The 24,450-nt window shown below is 42.6% G+C and overlaps 1 protein-coding gene across 5 annotated transcripts in view; it reads right to left on the bottom strand.

Moving 5' to 3' along the window:
• Positions 1-24,450, bottom strand: part of garre1 (granule associated Rac and RHOG effector 1) — a 209,059-nt gene that overhangs the window by 23,824 nt on the left and 160,785 nt on the right. For all 5 annotated transcript variants that reach the window (XM_072595804.1, XM_072595809.1, XM_072595808.1 and 2 more), the window contains exons 5-6: positions 23,535-23,630; positions 18,221-18,382 (exon numbers count right to left, since the gene is read on the bottom strand). In XM_072595804.1, coding sequence (XP_072451905.1) covers positions 18,221-18,382; positions 23,535-23,630 — 258 coding nt within the window. The remainder of the gene's footprint in view (positions 1-18,220; positions 18,383-23,534; positions 23,631-24,450) is intronic.

The following is a 24,450-nucleotide window of genomic DNA, read 5'->3' as shown; positions in this document are numbered from 1 at the left end:
CTCAGGAAGGACATACTGGAACTGGAGCGTGTCCAGTGGAGATTCACATGGATGATCCCTGGAATGGTAGGCCTAACATATGATGAACGGTTAAGGATCCTGGGATTGTATTCATTAGAGTTTAGAAGGTTGAGGGGAGATTTAATAGAAACTTTAGAAGATAATGCAGAAAGGGTGGACGCTGGGAAATTGTTTCCATCAGGCGGGGATACTAGGACTCTTGGGCACAGCCTGAGAATTAGAAGGGGTCAATTTAGAATGGAAATGAGGAGACATTTCTTCAGGGAGAGAGTGGTGGGCTGTGGAATTCATTACTATGGAACGCAGTGGAGGCCGGGATGTTAAATGTTTTCAAGGCAGATATTGATAAATTCTTAATCTCGCAAGGAATTAAGGGATATGGGAGAGTGCGTGTAAGTGGCATTGAAATGCCCATCAGCCATGATTGAATGGCGGAGTGGACTCCATAGGCCGAATAGCCTTACTTCCACTCCTATGTCTTATGGTATTGAAGGTAAACAAAAAGTGCTTTGCTTGATGTTTCCTCAGGAAAACAACTTTGCCAAAGCTGTAGTCAATGCAAAGACTGCTGGACAAGTTAAAAATGGTTAAACGGGAGATATTTAAAGCGAATAAGTTATTTGGTCCATTTGGAATATATCCCAGGTTACAGAAGTAACAGAATTAAAATTGTAGAGGTACAGCTACAATTTATCAATGATCTTCAGACTGAGGTTGTGTCAGATGATTATTTTGACATTGTGAGTATGTAGTGTCACTGTATTGATCTATCAGGAGCAAAATCTTCATTTCTGGGTATTGGACTTTAGGAAGGATATACTGGCATTGGAGAGGATCTGCCGTACCAATTTCCTTGGCGTGACTGCCATACCAGAGCAAGTAACTTTTCTGTGTCTACCTTATTGAATCTCTTTGTTAATTTAAACACCTTGGTTAGATCATCTCCTCTGCTGTCTATATTCAAGATCCAATCAAGTCTATGCAGTCAATCATAATTTAACCTTTTTTAGATCCAGATCATTCTGATGAATCTGCACTTCAGATCCTCTCCAACGCCAGTATATCCTTCCTAAAGTATTTGACAATGCCTCAACATGTTGTTTTCAAACCATTTTGCCCTACGAATTTATTTACAAAGGTGCTTATAAATGTTATCACTTATATTTCTGAATACCAAGTTTTACTCAACTCCAGTACAATTACAGAAATCAACAGGAAAGAGGAGATTATTCTGCCAAATGCATTAGCAAACAACAGGCTTTCTAAAAAGACCATATCTTTTACTTTTATATTTTTTTGTTATGGACTAATAGGAGAAAAGAGCTATTTGCAAAGCCAAGGATTGCTGAAGGATTACTGTAGTTATTAAAAGCAAGTAACCTGAACACCTGCTGCTTGTTCAAGTGGTATTTGAAACGTAGTTTGCAGATGAGCTGGAACCCATGTGGTGTGTATAAATAGAGATTCAAACAGCAACAATCAGCCAACTGTTCTGTGGACAAGTGGCCAGTTATCAATGACAAAGATCTTCTGCTTGCTAACACCTGTGAGATTTGTTGTCATGTAGTTGAGCAGCTTGTGGCTATGAACAAGATGCAGAGAAGCCTCTCTATTTCCACCCAGCTTGGGAGCTCAGTTCTCTGTGGTAAAAGCAACGTTAAGCTTGAAGAAATCCAGTTATCTTTTCTTCCGAAGTTGCTGTGTTCAGAAGCTATGACTTCTAATTAATAAATCAGAGACCTTGAACCAGTCACCCTGTACCTCTCGAACTCAGCACCACCTTCTGAACCTGCAATCTTCTTCCTGACCTCTCCGCTCCCATCCCACTCAGGCCTATCACCTGCACCTCAACCTCCTTCCACCTATCACATTTCCAACGCCCCTCCCCCAAGTCCCTCCTCCCTACCTTTTATCTTAGCCTGCTTGGCACACTTTTCCTCATTCCTGAAGAAGGACTCATGCCCGAAACATCGATTCTCCTGCTCCTTTGATGCTGCCTGACCTGCTGCGCTTTTCCAGCAACACATTTTCAGCTCTGATCTCCAGCATCTACAGTCCTCACTTTCTCCTGTACCTCTCTGTCAACCATTGAAAGCATCCAGAGAAGAAAAATCAAGAACCAACATTCTGATCAGTACAAGAAGCATCTTAACAGATCCTGTGATCAGGGGCCACTGAACAGTTCTGCCAGATTTTCCTTCCACCCCCCACAACATCCATTGTTGATCATTGTCTGCATCTGTTTGTGTAAGAATGCGTTTGCAAGGGGATTAGAGTTATCTGCTGATAGGTCATAATTGTTTATCTGAAGTTCACACTTACCTGCTTGTAATAAATGGTCATTCTTGTTAAGTAAAGAAACCTAGTTCATGATAAGCAGAGTATAAAACGCAGGTGACGCAGCTGACGAGGGGAATTGTGTGTACAGTCACACATCATATACGTGTCTTTTCTGTTTAGATGCTTAAGGCTAAAGGGAGCAGCATATGAGACTTGGTGCAGGATGTAATAACAGGTGTACATTGGGCTACAGGGATGGTGTGTGTGCGCATGTGCGGACGCGCACCCCCTCCCCCCTGCCACATACACACACCCACACCTCTCCAGCAGATCAAAGGCTTTCCAACTGTATCAGTTACACACACAAGCTGTCCAGCTGCCCAGGAACTAATCAGAGCACTGTCATCAGGCTGATGACCTCTGGCATCCACAACTGTACAAAGTGATCAGGTATTTGCTGCTGGCCAAATCCTGCTCTGTTTATGTCCCTTTGTGTTGTGCTGTCCTCAAACAGCTTCCCCTACTGCTTAAACAAAGCTGCAAAAAATACCACACAAAATAACTGGGAAATGCCGATGTTGAACTGGGGTGTACAAAGTTAAAAATCAGTTACATCACACTGTAAACTTTTGCTATAAATTCGGTGCCTTACAGTTGTGTACTCCACAACCACCTGAAGGAGGAGCAGTGCTCCAAAAGCTAGTGCTTCCAAATAAACCTGTTGGAGTATAACCTGGTGTTGTGAGAGTTTTAACTTTTCATACAAAATAAGTTTCAGTAATTTGTTTTTAAAAAGTGTAGCAAATTTCTTCTATAATTCTTGCTTTGAAAACATTTTCTCCATTTCTGTCCGCAAACAAAATGACTAAAACTAAAATGATATGGTCTTTAGATGTCAAAACTAAAAAAACATAAGCAATGAAGATACAATAACTGGCTAACATACACAATTGGAATTCTATAAGCATAAAAGTTTATCCTTCCATACACATACGCAAAGCTGACCTATACACAGTCCAGTGAAGGATTAAGAAATATTTATTTGTAGAGATCAACTTTTGAGAAAAATCACTAGGCCAGTTCTTGAAGGCCAAAAATGTAATATGTAGGATGTTTAAAAATCTGTCATTCTGATGTTCTAATCTGTGTGGTTAAATCACCAAGAATGCACACAGAGGGTGGTGGTGGAGGGTTGTTTTTCAGACTGAAGGCCTGTGACAAGTGGAATGCCACAAGGATCGGTACGAGGCCCTCTACTTTTTGTCATTTACATAAATGATCTGGATGCGAGCATAAGAGGCACATACAGTTAGTAAGTTTGCAGAAGACACCAAAATTGGAGGTGTAGTGGACAGCGAAGAGGGTTACCTCAGATTACAACAGGATCTGGACCAGATGGGCCAATGGGCTGAGAAGTGGCAGATGGAGTTTAATTCAGATAAATGCAAGGTGCTGCATTTTGGGAAAGCAAATCTTAGCAGGACTTATTCACTTAATGGTAAGGTCCTAGGGAGTGTTGCTGAACAAGGAGATCTTGGAGTGCAGGTTCATAGCTCCTTGAAAGTGAAGTCACAGGTAGATAGGATAGTGAAGGAGGTGTTTGGTATGCTTTCCTTTTCAAAGTTTGGGAGAAGATTCGTAGCTCGGGTGCTCGTTGCTGTGGTTCTGTTCGCCGAGCTGGGAATGTGTTGCAGACTTTTCTGTCTAGGTGACATCCTCAGTGCTTGGGAGCCTCCTGTGAAGCGCTTCTGTGCTGTTTCCTTCGGCATTTATAGTGATTTGTATCTGCCGCTTCCGGTTGTCAGTTCCAGCTGTCCGCTGCAGTGGCCGGTATATTGGGTCCACGTCGATGTGTTTATTGATTGAATCTGTGGATGAGTGCCATGCTTCTAGGTATTCCCTGGCTGTTCTCTGTTTGGCTTGTCTTATAATAGTAGTGTTGTCCCAGTCGAACTCATGTTGCTTGTCGTCTGTGTGTGTGGCTACTAAGGATAGCTGGTTGTGTCGTTTCACAGCTAGTTGGTGTTCATGGATGCGGATCATTAGCTGTCTTCCTGTTTGTCCTATGTAGTGTTTGGTGACTCCTTGCATGGGACTTTGTACACTACGTTGGTTTTGCTCATGCTGGGTATCGGGTCCTTCATTCTGGTGAGTTGTTGTCTGAGCGTGGCTGTTGGTTTGTGTGCTGTTATGAGTCCTAGTGGTCACAGTAGTCTGGCTGTCAGTTCGGAAATGCTCCTGATGTATGGTAGTGTGGCTAGTCCTTTGGGTTGTGGCATGTCCTCGTTCTGTTGTCTTTCCCTTAGGCATCTGTTGATGAAATTGCGTGGGTATCCATTTTTGGCGAATACATTGTAGAGGTGTTCTTCTTCCTCTTTTTGCAGTTCTGATGTACTGCAGTGTGTTGTGGCCCTTTTGAATATAGTCTTGATGCAACTTCTTGTGTGTGTGTTGGGGTGGCTGCTTTCGTAGTTTAGGACTTGGTCTGTGTGTGTGCCTTTCCTGTGTCCCTTTGTGGTGAATTCTCCGTTCGGTGTTCTCTGTACCATCACGTCTAGGAATGGGAGTTGGTTGTCCTTTTCTTCCTCTCTAGTGAATCGGATTCCTGTGAGTGTGGCGTTGATGATCCAGTGTGTGTTCTCTATTTCTGTGTTTTTAATGATTACAAAGGTGTCACCCACATATCTGACCCAGAGTTTGGGTTGAATTTGCGGGAAGACTGTTTGTTCTAATCTTTGCATTACAGCTTCTGCTAGGAGTCCAGATGGGTGAGCCCATGGGTGTGCCGTTGATTTGTTCATATATTTGGTTGTTGAATGTGAAGTGTGTTGTGAGGCACAGGTCCAGTAGTTTGAGTATGCCGTCTTTGTTGATAGGTTCACCGTCCTGTTGTCTGCTCTGTATGTCCAGAGGTTGGCTATGGTTTCTCTGGCTAGGGTTTTGTTGATAGAGGTGAACAGTGCCGTTACATCGAATGAGACCATGGTTTCTTCCTGGTCTATGTGTATATTTCTAATGATGTCCAAGAATTCCTGTGTTGATTGTATAGAGTGTCTGGATCCGCTGATCAGGTGTTTCAGTTTCTGCTGTAGTTCTTTAGCCAGTTTGTGTGATGGTGTCCCTGGTAGTGATACTATGGGTCTGAGTGGGATGGCTGGTTTGTGCACTTTAGGTACTCCATAGAACCTGGGGGTGTTGTTGCTTTCAGGTTTCATTCTTTGTAGGTCAAACCTGGTTATCTGTCCATTTTTTTGTAGGTTCCTCAGTGTGTTGTTGTTCCTCAGTAAGCAAAACCAATGTAGTGTACAAACTTCCATGTAAGGACTGCACAAAACACTACATAGGACAGCTGGAACTGACAACCGGAAGCGGCAGATACAAATCACTATAAATGCCAGAGGAAACATCACAGAAGCGCTTCACAGGAGGCTTCCAAGCACTGAGGATGTCACCTGGACAGGGGACAAAACGTCTGCAACACAAATTCCCAGCTCAGCGAACAGAACCACAACGTGCTTTCCTTTATTGGTCAGAGTATTGAGTACAGGAGTTGGGAGGTCAAGTTGCAGCTGTACAGGACATTGGTTAGGCCACTATTGGAATATTGTGTGCAATTCTGGTCTCCTTCCTATCAGAAAGATGTTGTGAAACTTGAAAGGGTTCAGAAAAGATTTACAAGGATATTGCTAGTGTTGGAGGATCTGAGCTACAGGGAGAGGCTGAACAGGCTGGGGTTATTTTCCCTGGAGCGTCGGAGGCTGAGGGATAGAGGTTTACAAAATTATGAGGGGCATGGAGAGGATAAATAGGCAAAGTCTTTTCCCTGGGGTCGGGGAGTCCAGAACTAGAGGGCATAGGTGTACGGTGAGAGGGGAAAGATATAAAAGAGACCTAAGGGGCAACGTTTTCATGCAGAGGGTGGTACGTGTATGGAATGAGCTACCAGAGGATGTGGTGGAAGCTGGTACAATTGCAACATTTAAGAGGCATTTGGATGGGTATATGAATAAGAATGGTTTGGAGGGATATGGGCCAGGTGCTGGCTGGTGGGACTAGATTGGGCTGGGATATCTGGTAGGCATGGACGGGTTGGACTGAAGGATCTGTTTCCATGCTGTACATCTCTATGACTCTATAATTCTAATTGCTTCTGGAGTCTTGACAGACACAGCTTGCTTAGAAAATAGTGCTGAGCTGTTTCTTCAATCCTTCTTTCAGTAAAACAAATTAGTTTCATCCTGAACCCAACAAGACAGACTACCAGAAAATAGGAGAAGAGCTGGGCAGCACTTTGAAACAATGTTCTTGTTCCCTAACTGATTCCAGACATCAAAATACTCTTTAACTAACTACTACACATACAGCCCTTTGAGAGGTTTACAGCAGAACAGTTGTCAGTCATGTGACTTCTGTAAAGAAGGAGCAAGTGAGGACTGCAGATGCTGGATATTAGAGTCAAGAGTGTGGTGTTGGAAAAGCACAGCAGGTCGGGCAGCATCTGAGGAGCAGGAGAGACAATATTTTGGTTATAAGCCCTTCATCAGGAACCTTTGAAGGGCTTAGGCCCGAAACGTCGATAATCCTGCTCCTTGGATGCTGTCTGAGCTGCTGTGCTTTTCCAGCACTATTCTCTCGACTCTGATTTCTAAAGAAATGGTCTTGTTTAAAGAAAATGGTCATTGTCCACAGTGACCTTTCAAGAACAAGCCAAGCATTTCCATAAAACTTGAAATAAGTCAATTTTTCCACAATCCTTCAAAACTCAGGTCCTCTGAGAAATATTGAATATGAAACATCTTGGTGACACACTTGAAAGTTCTTGTGAGAAATTATAGCACTCTGATGTCAAGGGTGAGATATTATAAGGAGACATTAAATTCAACATATTAGAGACATCACCAGACAACCACATATACAGAGGTAAAAACAATGACTGCAGATGCTGGAAACCAGATTCTGGATTAGTGGTGCTGGAAGAGCACAGCAGTTCAGGCAGCATCCAAGTAGCTTCGAAATCGACATTTCAGGCAAAAGCCCTTCATCAGGAATAAAGGCAGTGGGCCTGAAGCGTGGAGAGATAAGCTAGAGGAGGTTGGGGGTGGGGAGAAAGGAGCATAGAGTACAAGAGGTGAGTGGGGGAGGGGCTGAAGGTGATAGGTCAAGGAGGAGAGGGTGGAGTGGATAGGTGGAAAAGAAGATAGGCAGGTAGGACAAGTCCAGACAAGTCAAGGGGACAGTTACTGAGCTGGAAGTTCAGAGAGAGTGTGGCCCTCAGCTGAGGCAGGGCTGACTGGAGAGAGGTTAGGTGCTGGCGCATTGCTGCAAGCGTGGAGCAGAGGATCTTGAAGGAGAACTGTTGCTGGTGTTTTTTGCCCGAAACGTCGATTTCGAAGCTACTTGGATGCTGCCTGAACTGCTGTGCTTTTCCAGCACCACTAATCCAGAACCATATATACACTCAGATGTACACGTGTTATCACAATGCCAACATCAAGGTCTCAAAGGAAATAACGAGCTGGAAGGGAATGTCACTGCCATTTCAAATACAAATATGTTGAGAGGCAAATTATATATAATCAAGACCTGATGCCACATCTGTGAACATGGATGTTAAACAAAATGTACTTCATATAAGCAGCTGTCAAGAACAATAGACATTTCAGCTCAAATACATCACATGCTTGGGCTCAGCTTTCCTTTAGTAAAAAAAACTGTTAAACGGTCAACTTAATTAACCTATCAAGAGCTGGTATAGCATTGCAGCATTACAAATTTATTATTCAAGAAATGGTTAAGATGTGCAGATGCATATTGTTACAAGTTAATTTTCTGTAGGCAAGTGGACAGCAGTGGGCATCAAGAATTAGCATCAGTGTCAAAGGCTGGAAAAGCTGACCAGCACTTCTGTTTTATCAGAGGTTATGCATAGTCATAACAAAATGTTTATAAGGATGTTGAACAGACATAGGCTCAGCTGTGATGCTTCTCCCATTGAACAGCCAGCCAACGTTCCCATTAAAAATGAACACTAGTGACTGTGTGAAGGACTGGAGGATGTTCGAAACCTGTGGAACTGTGTTCATGAGCAGAGATCAAGGCCTTAATAAAGTGAAAGGGTCAGGAGGAGGAAAACAGGCCCACCAGAAGCTTTATGATCAAACCAGCAGGTCCTAAATGGAAAGACTACATCAAATTGCACTTTTCACCAGCTCTTTAGTTCCCCTTCACAAAAAAACAATTCCAATCTAATCATCATCAGCCTCCATTGAAACCCAGGACAGTCTGTTTCACTTATTAATTATCCATCATTTTCACAGTGAACAATGGAGCACTTTCTTAAAGAACCCTGTGAATGTGTCACTGTAAATACATCCCTCCTATGGCACAACCTACTTGAAAGTGAAATGCAAGCATTGTATATGTTAGTTCTTCAAACTCAGCACAAGGGCTTGCTTTCATATCAGACCCACACTTACACCATATGCATCAAATATTCTCATGGGTTAAGTTTGATTATGACAATACCCTGGTTTACTGCCAAAAAGTAAAAGAGAAATATTAACTTCAGACATTGCCAACTCAGACACATGGCACAAACTGAAAATCAGGCTCATTAATAAAACTAGAAGCAAAATACAAGAACAAATGTCTCAGCTCCACTCAAATTTCAGTGCGTGCTACAAAACAAAACATCTCTACATGCATCTCTCAATCTACATTACACCATTCATTTTTTTAGACTAATTCCCACGATGCAAAGCGTACATGTGAAGCCCTGGATTCACTCGTCAATTCACTCGGCCATTGTTGCAGAGCAAACACTGATCCAAAGAGGTTATTATTATATCGACTACTTCAGATTTCCAGTATCTATAGTATTTTGCTTTTGAGGGGCTGGACTTGGCAATAATCCTTTGCAACCTTCTGGAATTCCAGCCATTGCACAAAGTCAACAGTATTTGTTTACAACTAATGAAAAGTGACATCCTGCAGGGCGGTGCCACAGGTTTCAAACACTACCCAGTGTCAATGCAGCCTAAGAGGTTGCTTAGCCTCCTGCCTCAGGCAATCCACTCACTTTCATCTAGGTCACACACCAATATAAAAAAGCAAAATACTGCGAATGCTGGAAATCATAAATAAAATGGAAAGTAATGGAGATACTCAGCTGATTTGGCAGCACTTACACAGAAATAAAGTTAACATTTCAAGTGCAATTCCTCAGAATAGGTCATTCATTAAATTAGGAACACATTGCAAAGTGGGTCCAGTTGTTAAAGGACAATCACAGCTAACACCCTTTCCTCTCCTCACAAACTCATGTAGAATGAGACCACACTTGAACAATTGCAAAGGACACCTTTGATTTCTTTATCTAAGAAAGAATAACCTTGCCTTAGAGGGAGTGCAATCCACACTCACTAGACTATTTGCTAGGATGGGGAAACTCTCCTTTGAGGAGACATCAATTAGATTGGGCCCATATCTTCTAGAATTCATGTGAATCAAAGGATCTTATTGAAATGCATAAGTCTTGACAGAGAGCATGCTAAAAAGCTGTTGCCTCCTCTGGAAAATTTAGAACTATGGGCCTTAGTCTTAAGAGAAGAGCTCAATCATTTTGGATTGGCAGCAGGAGAAATTCAGAGGGTTTTGAATCTTTGGAATTAGAACATGGAACAGTACAGGCCCTTCAACCCTCGATGTTGTGCTGGCCTTTTACCCTACTCAAAGATCAAACTCACCTACCTATCCTTCATTGTACTATCTTACATGTGTCTGTCCAAGAGTCACTTAAACATCCCAAGTGTCTCTGACTCTACTACCACTGCTGGCAGTGCAATCCACACACCCACCACTCTGTGTAAAGAGCCAATTACCTTAAAATTATGCATCCTCAGGATTGACATTTCCACCCAAGGAAAAAGTCTCTGGCTATCCACTCTATCTATTTCTCTCAACATCTTGTACACCTCTATCAAGTCACCTCTCATCCTTCTTCACTCCAATAAGAAAAGCCCTAGCTCCCTCAACCTTTCTTCATAAGACGTGTTCTCCAGTCCAGGCAGCATCCTGGTGAATCTCCTCTACACTACCTCTAAAGCTTTCACATCCTGCCTATAATCAGGAAGGGACCCAATATTCCAAGTGTGGTCTAACCAGGGCACTATAGAGCTGCGGCATAACCACGCAGCTCTTAAACTCAGTCCCACTACTAATGAATGCCAACACACCATATGCTCTCTCAACAACCCTATCAACTTGGGTAGCAACTTTGAGGGATCTATGGACATGGATCTCAACACCTCTCTGTTCCTCCACACTGCCAAGATTCCTGCCTTTAACCCTGTATTCTGCATTCAAGTTTCACCTTCCAAAAGTGAATCACTTTACACTTTTCCACATTGTACACCACTATTAGTCCAGTTCTGCATCCTGTCAATGTCCTGTTGCAACCCACAACAGCCCCCACACTATCCACTATACATAAACTTCAACTAGCCACAAAAAGACATGATACACTCTCACTAGTATCTTCACATATAGATGAGGAAGGACACCACTTCAACTGGGACAACACATCCATCTTAAGACAAGTCAAACAGAGACACGTGCAAGAATTCCAAGAAGCACTGCATTCCAACCGGAACTCTATCAACAAACATATTGACTTGGATCCCATTTACCACCCCTTGAGAAAAAGAACAGGAAATGACATCACTAACCCAAGGAAACTAAACACGTAAATAGAAAGCAGGCCATACCACCAGGGCTTCACCCGAGGCTCACTGATGATGTTGCATTGCATGGTGACAAAACATCTGAAAACGAACCTTCCAGCTCAACGAGCAAACTTACATCTAGAACCATCCACAACTCCATCAATCTTCGTGTCATTGGCAAACTTACTAACCCACCCTTCCACTTCCTCATCCAAGTCAGTTATAAAAACCACAAAGCGCAGAGGTCCCAGAACTGATTCCTGAAGAACACCACTGGTCACTGAGCTCCAGACTGAATATTTTCCATCTACCGCCATCCTCTGTCTTTTATTGGCCAGCCAACTCTATCTAGACAGCCAAATTTCCCTCTGTCCCAAGTCTCCTTACTTTCTGAATGAGCCTACCATGGAGAACCTTATCAAATGCCTTGTTAAATTCTAAGTACACCACATCCACTGCTCTACCTTCATTAATACATTTTGTCACATCCTCAAAGAATTCAATAAGATTTGTGAGGATTGACCTGCCCCTCACAAAACCATGCTGACTATGTCTAATTAAACTATGGTTTTCCAAGTAATCATAAATCCTGTCTCTCAGAATCCTCTCCAATACTTTGCCCACCACTGACGTAAGACTGCCTGGTCTATAATTCCCAGGATTATCCCTACTCCCTTTCTTGAACAAGGGAATAGCATTTGCCATCTGGCACTACTCCAGTGGATAGTGAGGACATAAAGATTATTACCAAAGACACAGCAATCTCTTCCCTAGCTTCCTGTAGTAACCTAGGGTATATCCTGTCTTGCCCAGGGGATTTTTCTATTCAAAGTTTGTGAGAAGATTTGTCGCTCGGGTGCTCGTTGTTGTGGTTCTGTTCGCCGAGCTGGGAATTTGTGTTGCAGACATTTCGTCCCCTGTCTAGGTGACATCCTCAGTGCTTGGGAGCCTCCTGTGAAGCGCTTCCTCCGACATTTATAGTGATTTGTATCTGCCGCTTCCGGTTGTCAGTTCCATAAGGATTTTTCTATCCTTATGTTTTTCTAAATTTTCAAAACATCCCCCTTCCTAACATTAGTCTGTTTTTCACTGTCCTCAGAAATGTCAAGGTCCCTCTCAGTCGTGAATACTGAAGCAAAATATTCATTAAGGATCTCCTCTACTTCCTCCAACTCCAGGCGCAACTTCCCTCCACTATCCCTAATTGGCCTGACCCTCACTCTGGCTATCCTCTTGTTCCTCACGCAAGTGTAGAATGCCTTAGGGTTTTCCATGCCCCCTTCTAGGTCTCCTAAGTCCATTCTCCAGTTCCTTCCTGGCTACCTTGTAACCCTCTAAAGCCCTGACTGATCCTTGCCTCTTCAACCTTAAGTAAGTTTCCTTCTTCCACTTGACTACATGTTCCACATCCCTTGTCACCCAAGGTTCTTTCACCCTACCATGCCTTCCTTGTCTCAGTGGGACAAACCTGTCCTACACTATAGCAAGTGCTTCCTAAACAATCTCCACACTTGTTATGCATTGCTCAGAGAATATCCGTTCCCAATTTAGCTGCCCCAGTTCCTGCCTAATAGTATTGTAACTCCCCCTTCCCCAATTAAATACTCTCCCATACCATCTGCTCCTATCCATCTACATGAGTATAGTAAAGGTTAGGGAGCTGTTATCACTATCAACAAAATACTCTCCCACCAAGAGACCTGACACCTGGCATAGTTTACTGCCAAACACCAAATCCAATATGGCCTCCCCTCTTGTCGGCCTAAGTACATATTACCATGCAGGGATATGGATGCTCAGATGAGCCTTTTCAAGACTGAGATCAATTGGGTCTGGGACAAACAAAATCAAAGAGTATGGGGATAAAGCCACTATACAGATTTGAGGTCAAAGATCAGACTTGATAGTGAATGGCAGAGCATTTGGCGTACTCCTACTCGTAGACCTCTTGTGCTTACATTCACTGACCTGTCAGAGGGATTTATGAACAAATAACAGAGAAATGAAAGCAACGCACTTTGAAGGTACCCTATAGACAAGACCAAATGCATGTATTAAACAAGATAAAAGCAAGAAGCAAATCTCCCATCTGTTAGCAACCACTTGATGTTTTTTTTACATTTTAGCAAACTGCAGTGTACAGAGTCTTGGTGAGACCTCACCTGGAGTAATAAACACAGTTTTGGTGCCTTTATCCAAGAAAGGACATACTTGACACAGATAGAGTTCAAAAGAGATCCACCAGATTAACCCTGGATGGCCAAACTGTTTTATGAAGAAGGATTGAGGAAACGCTGGGTCTGTATTCCTGAAGCTTCATAGAACAAGAAGTGACTTCACTGAAATTTTAAAATTTTTTACAAGGTGTGACAGGGTCAATATAGATAGAATGCAACACTAGCTACTGACTCTGGAACCAGGGGACATCATCTCAGGAGAAGGGGCAGTCTTTTAAGACTACAATGAGAAGGTATTTCTTTTCATTCAGAAAGCGGTGAACCTTTGGAAATGTTTATTCCAGAGGGGTGTAGAAGCTTGACCAAGCTCAAGACAGAAATCAAAATGCCATGAGTCTCCAAAGACACAAAGGAATCTGGAGATAGAGTGGGAAAATGATGCAAAAGAGACGATTGGCTAGAATCTAAAATGATTAAACTGGCTCGATGGACTGATGCTCTGCTTCAGTTCCTATGTTCCATATAAACATAAAAGTCATTAGTGTAAATAAAACAATGGTCAATCTATCTCCCCCTCTACCAGCATAGCAGTTGCATGATACAAGATTAATGCATTTGTTGGCTAATTACTGATCAATCACTAACAGTGAATTGGTAACATCCATAGACAGGAGACAAAACCCCACCCTCCTTTGGGAACTGTAGGCCTCTCAAGCATGCTATACTCACCACATATGCACCTAATTACTCACACACTGTGGTCCAAAATATCATTCTTGGATAGAAATTGACAGGTTCTTCTGATTTGAAGCATAACTGACCTGAAACTTTTCAGAAGACCTGTAGCAGCACAGATAACTCCATTGCTACAAATATTGCAGATACTGGAAAGCCAAAATAGAAACAAAGTACTGGAGAAATTCAGCAGGATAGAGAAAGAGAGTTCATGTTCCCAGACAACGATCCTCATCAGAGCACTGAAATGAAAGATCATCAATCTTAAAGATCAACTCAGTTCCTCTCTCCCTATCTGACGCCAGATTTGAATGTCTCAAGTATTTTTTGTTTCAGATCTTTACTGTATGGTTTTGTTCTGCATAAGCCTTTCCTTTCCTAAATTCTGCAGTGAATGATCACCGTGGTGTCTGAACACACTTTTAGGATGTTAAATTATCATTGTCATCTAAAATACACAGGAGTAGAGCAATACCACTAAGTCCAACAAAACTGTCTATGTTGTGATGATATGTTCATGGTGGTGCAGTCAGCATAACTGTAAAAGAGCGTTGAGGCCAGGTCCAAAGAGAACAGGAACACAGTAAATAAACAGAAGACTTTCAAAGGTCAGTGAGAAAAATCAGACATGTGACTACAATCGCATAATCAGTATACTTCACTAACAGTGGAAATAAAATCATTTCAAAACACATTTATTTCATGTGCACTGGGACTGAAATGGCAGGGAGTGACAGAGTGTGCTTTCCATATAGAGCATGTGCTCTGTTTGAGAAATTACATATCTTAAGGGCTTACAATTTTCAGAATTTTTAAAGCAGTTTCGTATCATGATTAAGTTCTTGCAACAGAAAAGAGACAACATATCCTTTTCAAGCAATCTGTTTCTAAGTTCAAGGTCTTGTCTGATCTCAAACTAGAATTCTGATTCTTATAACCTGCCACAAAAATCACCTACCTCTAACTCCATAACATTACACATCTCCAACTCTACTTCAGTCGATCCGACACTGTAAACTATATCTACGCCAAACACAACTGCTCGACTACTCTCCTAAATAGCATCTCCTAGATTAGAATTACAGGGTTCACTACTTGAAAATAGGGGGTTGTTCATTAAAGACAGAGAGGAGGATAAATTTTTCCTCTCAGAAGGTTAAGAGTCTTTAAGTTCTTAAAGTCTTTGAATATATAAACTCCTATAAACTGCTCTACTCCTGTGTATTTTAGATGACAGTGATAATTTAACATCCTAAAAGTGTGTTCAGACACCACGGTGATCATTCACTGCAGAATTTAGGAAAGGAAAGTGAGAAAAATCAGACATGTGACTACAATCGCATAATCAGTATACTTCACTAACAGTGGAAATAAAATCATTTCAAAACACATTTATTTCATGTGCACTGGGACTGAAATGGCAGGGAGTGATAGAGTGTGCTTTCCAGACAACATATAGAGCATGTGCTCTGTTTGAGTTTAATTTAAATAAACATGAGGTGCTACATTTTAGAAAGAGCAGGATTTAATGGTAAGGTCCTGGGGAGTGTTGCTGAACAAACAGACCTTGGAGTGCAGTTAGATAGGATTGCAAAAGTGGTGCTTAATATGCTTTTTTTTTATTGGTCAGAGTGTTGAGTACAGGAGTTGGGGAGGTCATGTTGCGGCTGCACAGGACATTGGTTAGGCCACTTTTGGAATTGTGTGTGCAGTTGTGGTCTCTCTCCCATAGGAGGGGTGTTGTGAAACTTGAAAGGGTTCAGAAAAGATCGACAAGGATGTTGCCTGGGTTGGATGGTTTGAGACTGAATAGGTTGGGGCTGTTTTCCCTGGAGTGTCGGAGGCTGAGGAGTGACCTTATTAATGTTTATAAAATCATGAGAGGTATGATAGGGTAAATAGACAAGTTCCTTTCCCTGGGATAGGGGAGTCTAGAACTAGAGGGTATAGACTTAGGGTGAGGGGGAAAAAATTTAAAAGGGACCTTAGGGGCAATTTTTTCATGCAAAGGGTGGTGCGTGTCTGGAATGAGCTGCCAGTGGAAGTGGTGGAAGCTGGTGCAATTGCAACATTAAAAAGGCATCTGGATACATATATGAATAGGAAGGGTTTGGAGGGATATGGGCCGGGTGCTGGGAGGTGGGACTAGATTAGGTTGGGATATTTCGTCAGCATGGACGAGTTGGACCAAAGGGTCTGTTTTCACACTGTACATCTCTATGACTCTAGAACTTGGTGGATTCTTGATATGCAAGGGGTGAAAGGTTATTGGGATAGGCTGGATATGGAGTAATCAGATCAAACACAATCTTATTGAATGATGGAACAAGCTCAAGGGGCTAAGCAGCTTACTCCTCCTTCGAATTTGTACTTTTGTATGTATATTTGCATCCCATTGTTGCAATCTAAACTCTGCTGACTGTATCCTGTCTATAACAAACCCAGTTCAGCTTGAAGCTCACTGATCTACAATGGATATCAGCCAACCAACATCTTGATTCAAAAATTCTTATACCTTGCTTTTAAATCTCTCCATGGCCTCACCCCCACCCAATTCAATTACCGTTTCCAGCACTTTGACTCAGCATCTGAAACTCTGCTCCTGGTACTCATACTTCTTGTGCAACTTCACCACTACGACCACCCTCAATGTACTTGCCATTATCCTTCAATGGCAGCCATGCCTTTAACCACCTAACCTCCTGCTCTGAAACATCACCCCCATCCCCCCCTCCCCCACACCACCCCCACCCCCATCTCCTCCAAGAGACAGAAACAGATTTAGGACCAAGCTTCTAGTCACTGCTCCTTACATCTCTTTTCAGATTAGATTCCCTACAGTGGGGAAACAGGCCCTTCGGGCCAACAAGTCCACACCAACCCTCTGACTAACGCACCTCACACTACAGGCAATTTAGCATGGCCAATTTACCTAACCTGCACATCTTTGGACTGTGGGAGGAAACCAGAGCACCCAGAGGAAACCCACGCAGACACTGGGAGAATTTGCAAACTCCATGCAGACAGCCGCCCCGGGCTGGATTCGAACCTGGGTCCCTGGCGCTGTGAGGCAGTAATGCTAACCACTGAGCCACTGTGCTGCTCTTTTGCTCTTCTGTGGTGTACCATGAAGCTTTTATTAAAGGTGCTGCATAAATGCAGATTATCTTGTTATTTCAGTGGTTTCCATTGATACTCTTAACAGAGACAACACCACACAAACAGAATAAAACGGTTTTTGGAAACATGTACATAAAACTGGGCATTAATCTTGCAACCTTCTTCTATACCCACGTGAAATGTCAATGTTAGAAACGTGAGGTAATATGCTTTGGTAGACGAAACAGAGAGACAACACAGAGAGGGTTAATGTTACAATTTTGAGGGGGAGTACAGGAACAGAGGGACTTCCTGGCTACATGCATGATTCTCTGAAGGTAGCCAAGCAAGTTGAAATAGTTATGAAGGTGGTTTATAGGATCCTTGAGTTTATAAATAGAAGTATAAGAGTATAAAATCAAGGAAGTGATGCTACAACTTTACAAATCATTGGTCGGTCCGCATTTGGAGTGGTGTGTTCAGTTCTGGGCATTTATTTAAGGATGGATGTTCAAGCCCTGGAGACAGTTCAAAGGAGATTTACGAGACTGATGCGAGGAATGAGGGATTTTAGATACAAGGAAAGATTAGAGAGACTGGGCTCATTCTCCTTACAGCAGAGAAGATTAAGAGGTGACCTTATTGAGGTGTTCAAAATTACAAACAATTTTGAAAGGATAAAGAAGGATATTCCTTTTCAACTAGTTTGGACATCAGTAGCTAGAGGTCATAATTTCAAGACTCTAAACAAGAGAGCTAGAAGTGAGATGAGGAGAAGCTTCTTTATTCCGAGAGTTTGTAGTATTTAGAATGCTCACTGCCTGGAAAGTGGTGGAGGCAGATTCCATAGGAGGTTTCAAAAGAAAGTTAGATATTTGAAAGTGATTAATTTTGAGGGTTATGGATTTACAGCTGGAAAACGGGACTAGTTGGGTAGCTCTTTTGGGAGCCAGTACAGACACAACTGATCGAGCGACCTCCTTGTGTGTTGTACAATTCTAGATATCGTTCACTGCACAAGGAAACTGAATCAAGACACAATAAGCAGTCAAAAAATACACTCCTGACAAACATTGGAAATCACAAGTACCATTGCTATTCTCTAACTTATGAAAACCATGTCATAGAATTTAATTTTTTGTAATAAAAATTAAGTCTTTCACAGGAAAGGTTTGTAAAAAGTACCATTTTAAGTTTCAGATTCTCTGCTCCAGACTCACTGAAGGAGACTCCCTTCAGAAAGTGGGGTCCAATTTGTACAGGTACAGTGGGAAGCTCACACTGAAGGGGTTGAGCAGGATACTGCTTCCTTCCTGCTTGCTTCACCTCAGCCTCACTGCAGCAACCCTGCAAAAAAAATCACAATGTGAAATAGGCATGGTGTAAAAGCTTAACAAAGCATATTTATTCAGTACCAGATATATCATAAAGGTATCCCAACATCCAAGCAAAAATCTCAGCCTATTTCAAATTCATCAGCCAAACATTAAAATGAAGAAAGTCTGATTTTGTTGGATAAGACCATAAAAAACATAGAAGCAGAATTAGGCCATTAGTGTTCAGCGAGTCCGCTCCGCCATTCAATGAGATCATTGAATTCTCAATTCCACCCTCCTGACTTTTCCCCATAGCAGCAAATCCCTTATGGCCAACATTTTGCCACAGCCTCGAATATACTTAAATGATCCAATCTTGGCAGCCCTCTGAAGTAAAGAATTCCAAAGATTCACTACCATCTGAGAGAACAAATTCCTCTTCACCTCTGTTATAATTGGGCTGAGATTATGCCTTTTGATCCTTAAGGTCACTTCTCACTCTTCTCAACTTCAATTAGTACAGGCACAAACTAATCAACCTCCTCATAAAACAATCTCTAAGGATCATTAGACAGCACCCTCAATTCCCACAACCACTTCCATCGAGAAAGACAAGGACAGCACGGTAACATTGTCACCTGCAAGTTCCCCTCCAAGCCACTCACCATTCTGACTTGAAAATATATTGCCATTTCTTCAATGTTACAGAGTCAAAACCCTGGAATTATCTCCCTAAGGGCATTGTGGGCTACCTACAGCACATGGACTGCAGCGGTTCAAGACTGGTAACGGCTCACCACCAACTTCTCAATGGCAACTACGGATGAGCAATAAATGCTAGCCCAGCTAGCGATGCTCAAGTCGATGAATGAACTTTTTAAAAAAAATTTCCCTATCCCCATGATCAACCCAGTGAGGTTTCTCTCAACTGCCTCTAACGCCAGTATATCTTTCCTAAGATAAGGGGAACAAATCGGTTCACAGTAATCCAAATGTGGTCTAACTTGTATAGTTAGCAAGACTTCCATATTTTTACCGTCCATTTCTTTAAAAATAGAGGCTGACATTCAGTTGCTTTGTCCATTAACTGCTGAATCGGATGTTAACTTTTTGTGAATAATCACATGGACTCCTAAAGCCCTCTGCATTGTAGTTTCCTTCAATTCCTCTTCATTTAAATAGTCAATTCCTCTGTTGATGATCATTATCCTCCATCCTTATTTTCATAAAAATTACAAGTCAGACTACCACCACTCATTAAGGTTCAATTTGAGTTAATCAGAAGTGGGTCTCCTGTAACTCTGTCATGAACTGTCTGTACAAAGTACCAATTGACTAAGATTCTGCCAACTCAGGCCTGTTTTTCCAATATGCACTGGAGGTTTTCATACTTTTGACCCTTTTTTTGAACTTTGTGGGCTTGGAGGCTTGAAGAGGCCTGCCCTTAGTGCTGTTGCATCATTGATGTGTAAACCCTAAATCAGAAACCCTAAATCAGAATTCTGGAAATGTTTAGTGTTAGCAACAGCTTTCCCTGAGGTTAGATGTGTCTGGTGTTACAACTTATCCCCTCTGTACAAGAATATCTTAGTAATAAATATCTGCTGTCAGCAACTATGGCTTCATTGCAGAGGAGAGTTTTTCTTTTTTAAAATTGCAAATTGTAGATTATAATTGCTGATTATAAATTGTGGTGCAATGTGATATTTTCAAAAATAATGTCAAAAAGAATTTTTTAAAAACAAATCTCTTCATCGTGCATAGTCTAATAAACTGTTGGTAAAAACAATGACTGCAGATGCTGGAAACCAGATTCTGGATTAGTGGTGCTGGAAGAGCACAGCAGTTCAGGCAGCATCCAAGTAGCTTCGAAATCGACGTTTCAGGCAAAAGCCCTTCATCAGGAATAAAGGCAGTGAGCCTGAAGTGTGGAGAGATAAGCTAGAGGAGGGTGGGGGTGGGGAGAAAGTAGCATAGAGTACAATGGGTGAGTGGGGGAGGGGATGAAGGTGATCGGTCAAGGAGGAGGAGAGGGTGGAGTGGATAGGTGGAAAAGGAGATAGGTAGGTAGGACAAGTCCGGACAAGTCATGGGGACAGTTACTGAGCTGGAAGTTTAGAACTAGGGTGAGGTGGGCGAAGGGGAAATGAGGAAACTGTTGAAGTCCACATCGATGCCCTGGGGTTGAAGTGTTCCGTGGCGGAAGATGAGGCGTTCTTCCTTCAGGCGTCTGGTGGTGAGGGAGCGGCGGTGAAGGAGGCCCAGGACGTCCATGTCCTCGGCAGAGTGGGAGGAGGAGTTGAAATGTTGGGCCACGGGGCGGTTTGGTTGATTGGTGCGGGTGTCCCGGAGATGTTCCCTAAAGCGGTCTGCTAGGAGGCGCCCAGTCTCCCCAATGTAGAGGAGACCGCATCGGGAGCAACGGATACAATAAATGATATTGGTGGATGTGCAAGTAAAATTTTGATGGATGTGGAAGGCTTCTTTAGGGCCTTGGATAGAGGTGAGGGAGGAGGTGTGGGTGCAGGTTTTACAGTTCCTGCGGTGGCAGGGGAAAGTGCCAGAATGGGAGAGTGGGTTGTTTGGGGGCGTGGACCTGACCAGGTAGTCGCGGAGGGAACGGTCTTTGCGGAAGGCGGAAAGGGGTGGGGAGGGAAATATACCCCTAGTACTGGGGTCTGTTTGGAGGTGGCGGAAATGTCAGCGGATGATTTGGTTTATGCGAAGGTTGGTAGGGTGGAAGGTGAGCACCAGGGGCGTTTTGTCCTTGTTACGGTTGGAGGGGTGGGGTCTGAGGGCGGAGGTGTGGGATGTAGACGAGATGCGTTGAAGGGCATCTTTAACCACGTGGGAAGGGAAATTGCGGTCTCTAAAGGAGGAGGCCATCTGGTGTGTTCTGTGGTGGAACTGGTCCTCCTGGGAGCAGATCCAGCGGAGGCGGAGGAATTGGGAATACGGGATGGCATTTTCGCAAGAGGTAGGGTGGGAAGAGGTGTAATCCAGGTAGCTGTGGGAGTCGGTGGGTTTGTAAAAAATGTCAGTGTCAAGTCGGTCGTCATTAATGGAGATGGAGGGGTCCAGGAAGGGGAGGGAGGTGTCCGAGATGGTCCAGGTAAATTTAAGGTCAGGGTGGAATGTGTTGGTGAAGTTGATGAATTGCTCAACCTCCTCGCGGGAGCACGAGGTGGCGCCAATGCAGTCATCAATGTAGCGGAGGAAGAGGTGGGGAGTGGTGCCGAGGACATGGAGGTCCTGGGCCTCCTTCACCACCGCTCCCGCACCACCAGAAGCCTGGAGGAAGAACGCCTCATCTTCCGCCTCGGAATACTTCAACCCCAGGGCATCAATGTGGACTTCAATAGTTTCCTCATTTCCCCTTCGCCCACCTCACCCGAGTTCTAAACTTCCAGCTCAGTAACTGTCCCCATAACTTGTCCAGACTTGTCCTACCTGCCTATCTTCTTTTCCACCTATCCACTCCACCCTCACCTCCTTGACTTATCACCTTCATTCCCTCCCCCACTCACCCATTGTACTCGATGCTACTTTCTCCCCACCCCCACCCTCCTCTAGTTTATCTCTCCACGCCTCAGGCTCACTGCCTTTATTCCTGATGAAGGGCTTTTGCCTGAAACGTCGATTTCGAAGCTACTTGGATGCTGCCTGAGCTGCTGGTCTCTTCCAGCACCACTAATAATGAACTGTTGGGTTTATGCCAGCTTAAATAAGGAGCTGTACAGTAATGTCCTGCCATCATACGGAACGTGTTCCCTGTGAACATCACAAATAACAAAATCTCAAGCAGTACAACAATCCATGGGACAGGTTGCAGACAAGCAAAATTTTAGTATCTACAACACCCACAGTAAGCTAAGATTCATTTAAAACAATGTTGTTATTGCCAATGAAGATTCTCCAGTAGATAAATACTGTTCATAAACAAAGAAAATAGAAAACACACAACAGTAACCTTTGCATAGAAGGTGAAATTAGTGGATCACAGATGACTGCACAATACAACATTGTGGGCTCATGTACAGAGCATAAGTCACAGGCCCAGAAATATAGTGTGATTAGTCAAAATGTCTGCTCATAAGGTCTATTTCATTCTGATGGCTATTTTTCCATCGTATGATCTAGTGCACAGAACGAAAAAAGTGTGGGTTAATGAATTCAGGAATGGTGCATATGCGAGTCAGAGACTAACTCAATGCTCTCTTCAAATAAGAAGTCAACTTATTTTCCGTTGATAATAAACATAAGGCACCTTGAGACATTTTACTATGTTGAAAGGACCCGTTACTAGGATGCTACCCGGTATGAGGGACTCAAGTATGTGGGAGAGATTGTAGAATTTGGGATTGTTCTACCTGTAACAGAGAAGGTTAATGGAAGATCTGGGTTCAAATGCATGAAAGATTTGATGGAGGAAATAAAAGGGAACTGTTTGTAGTGGAGAGGAAAAGTGATCACAGGGGACTGACTTGCAAAGGCAAGAAACAGGGGTGACACAAAGGAAAAACAAAATAATGAGCAAATTAGGATCTGGAATACACTGTCAGAAAGCAATGGAAGCAGAATCAATAATATCTTTTAAAAGGAAATCAGCTGTATATGTGGAAAGATTAGGGTAGGAAAGCAGAGGAGTAGGACTGATTCGACAACACTTTCGAAGTGTGAGCACTGGAATAATGATGAGCTGAATGGCTTCTTCCCGTGTTGAATGATGCTATAATTCTATAAAGCGAACTGTCATTATTATGTGGAGTTTTCATTTTTTCTGGTTTGTTACAGAAATTTCATATACAGGTCATAATTTACTGCACTTTTAGGATTTTTAAGAGATCTAGACAGGTCTCTTTTCAACATCTACTGTCGAGAATAAATATTGAGATGTCCCTATTAGTAGTAATCTCTGGCAACTCTAGAATGCTGACAAACCTCATTTAATACATGCAATGCTTATTCTTTACCACCAGATGTCAATTCTCAGATACATAATTGAAAGTATCAACTATTCAGCAGGTAAAGCAACTGTTGCCAGACTGGAATTGTACTCTCCATTTTCACTCCTCTTTGGGGGCACCTGCTCTTTATCCAGCCAAGATCTGCCCTCATATCACATCAGTGCCCAGCAAGCTCACTGCTGTTACAAATCACACATTACTAAAATTTTTACTTGCCTGTAATGATGATTCAATAGCCTTAGGGTTCAGATGGAAGCCAGCCTTCATTGCATACTCACAATGACCCAAGCTTTCCAAAGCAACTTTGTAAGCCTGTAAGACAATCCAAAACAGTTAGCAGATATTTACCTAAACCTTCACTGAAACAGCAAAGTCAATGTGAACAATTCATTAATGTAACATACGCACAGAAACTGCCCTACTAGTTTATGCTTTGTACATGGTACAAAGGTGCCCCTGTTCATACATTTGGATAGCACTGCCAAAAGCTTTTGCCCTTGATATGATGGTCGTAACCTGCATTCGGATGCAGTTCATGGGGTGTAAGTACACCCCCAGTGCTTACTGCATTTTGATCTAGCGACAGTAAGGAAACCAAATATAGCAGCATGAACAGTGGGAGCTGATTCACAAATACGCATATCCAAACTAAAAGACCAATATAGAAGGCCCTTGAAATCATCATCTCAGGTTGCATCCAGCAGCAACTGACAAGCACCTAGCTTCATACAGCCGAGAACATTCCGGTCAGGCACTGGCCAAGTTTGCAACCAGGGAATCCGTAACACTGTTTTCCATATTACGCGTGAAGCATGAAAATGATTCAACAGTGTTCGGAGCATGTTTAAAAAGAACAGCCAGTAAAATGCTACTGTTAAAAGAGTTACTTTTTGTAAAAGGCTTGCTCAAAGCAACATCCTGATCCGTGTCCTCTAATTTTTTTTCTATTTTAAATAGATCACTTGAGTTTTCAGGGACTTGGTAATTTTATGCAGACACGGGTAAATCTCCTAGATAGAGCTTAAGTTGCCTTTTTCAACAAAAAGAACATCAGATCTGAATCTCTCAATTATGAAAGAAACAAATACTTTAAATACCAAATCCTTCCAAATTTGACTCTGAATAATTATTG

This window comes from Chiloscyllium punctatum, chromosome 26, assembly GCF_047496795.1.
Source record: "Chiloscyllium punctatum isolate Juve2018m chromosome 26, sChiPun1.3, whole genome shotgun sequence".
NCBI lineage: Eukaryota > Metazoa > Chordata > Chondrichthyes > Orectolobiformes > Hemiscylliidae > Chiloscyllium > Chiloscyllium punctatum.
The sequence above is the reverse complement of the archived record's forward strand: the minus strand, read 5'-3'. Positions and strand labels throughout refer to the sequence as shown.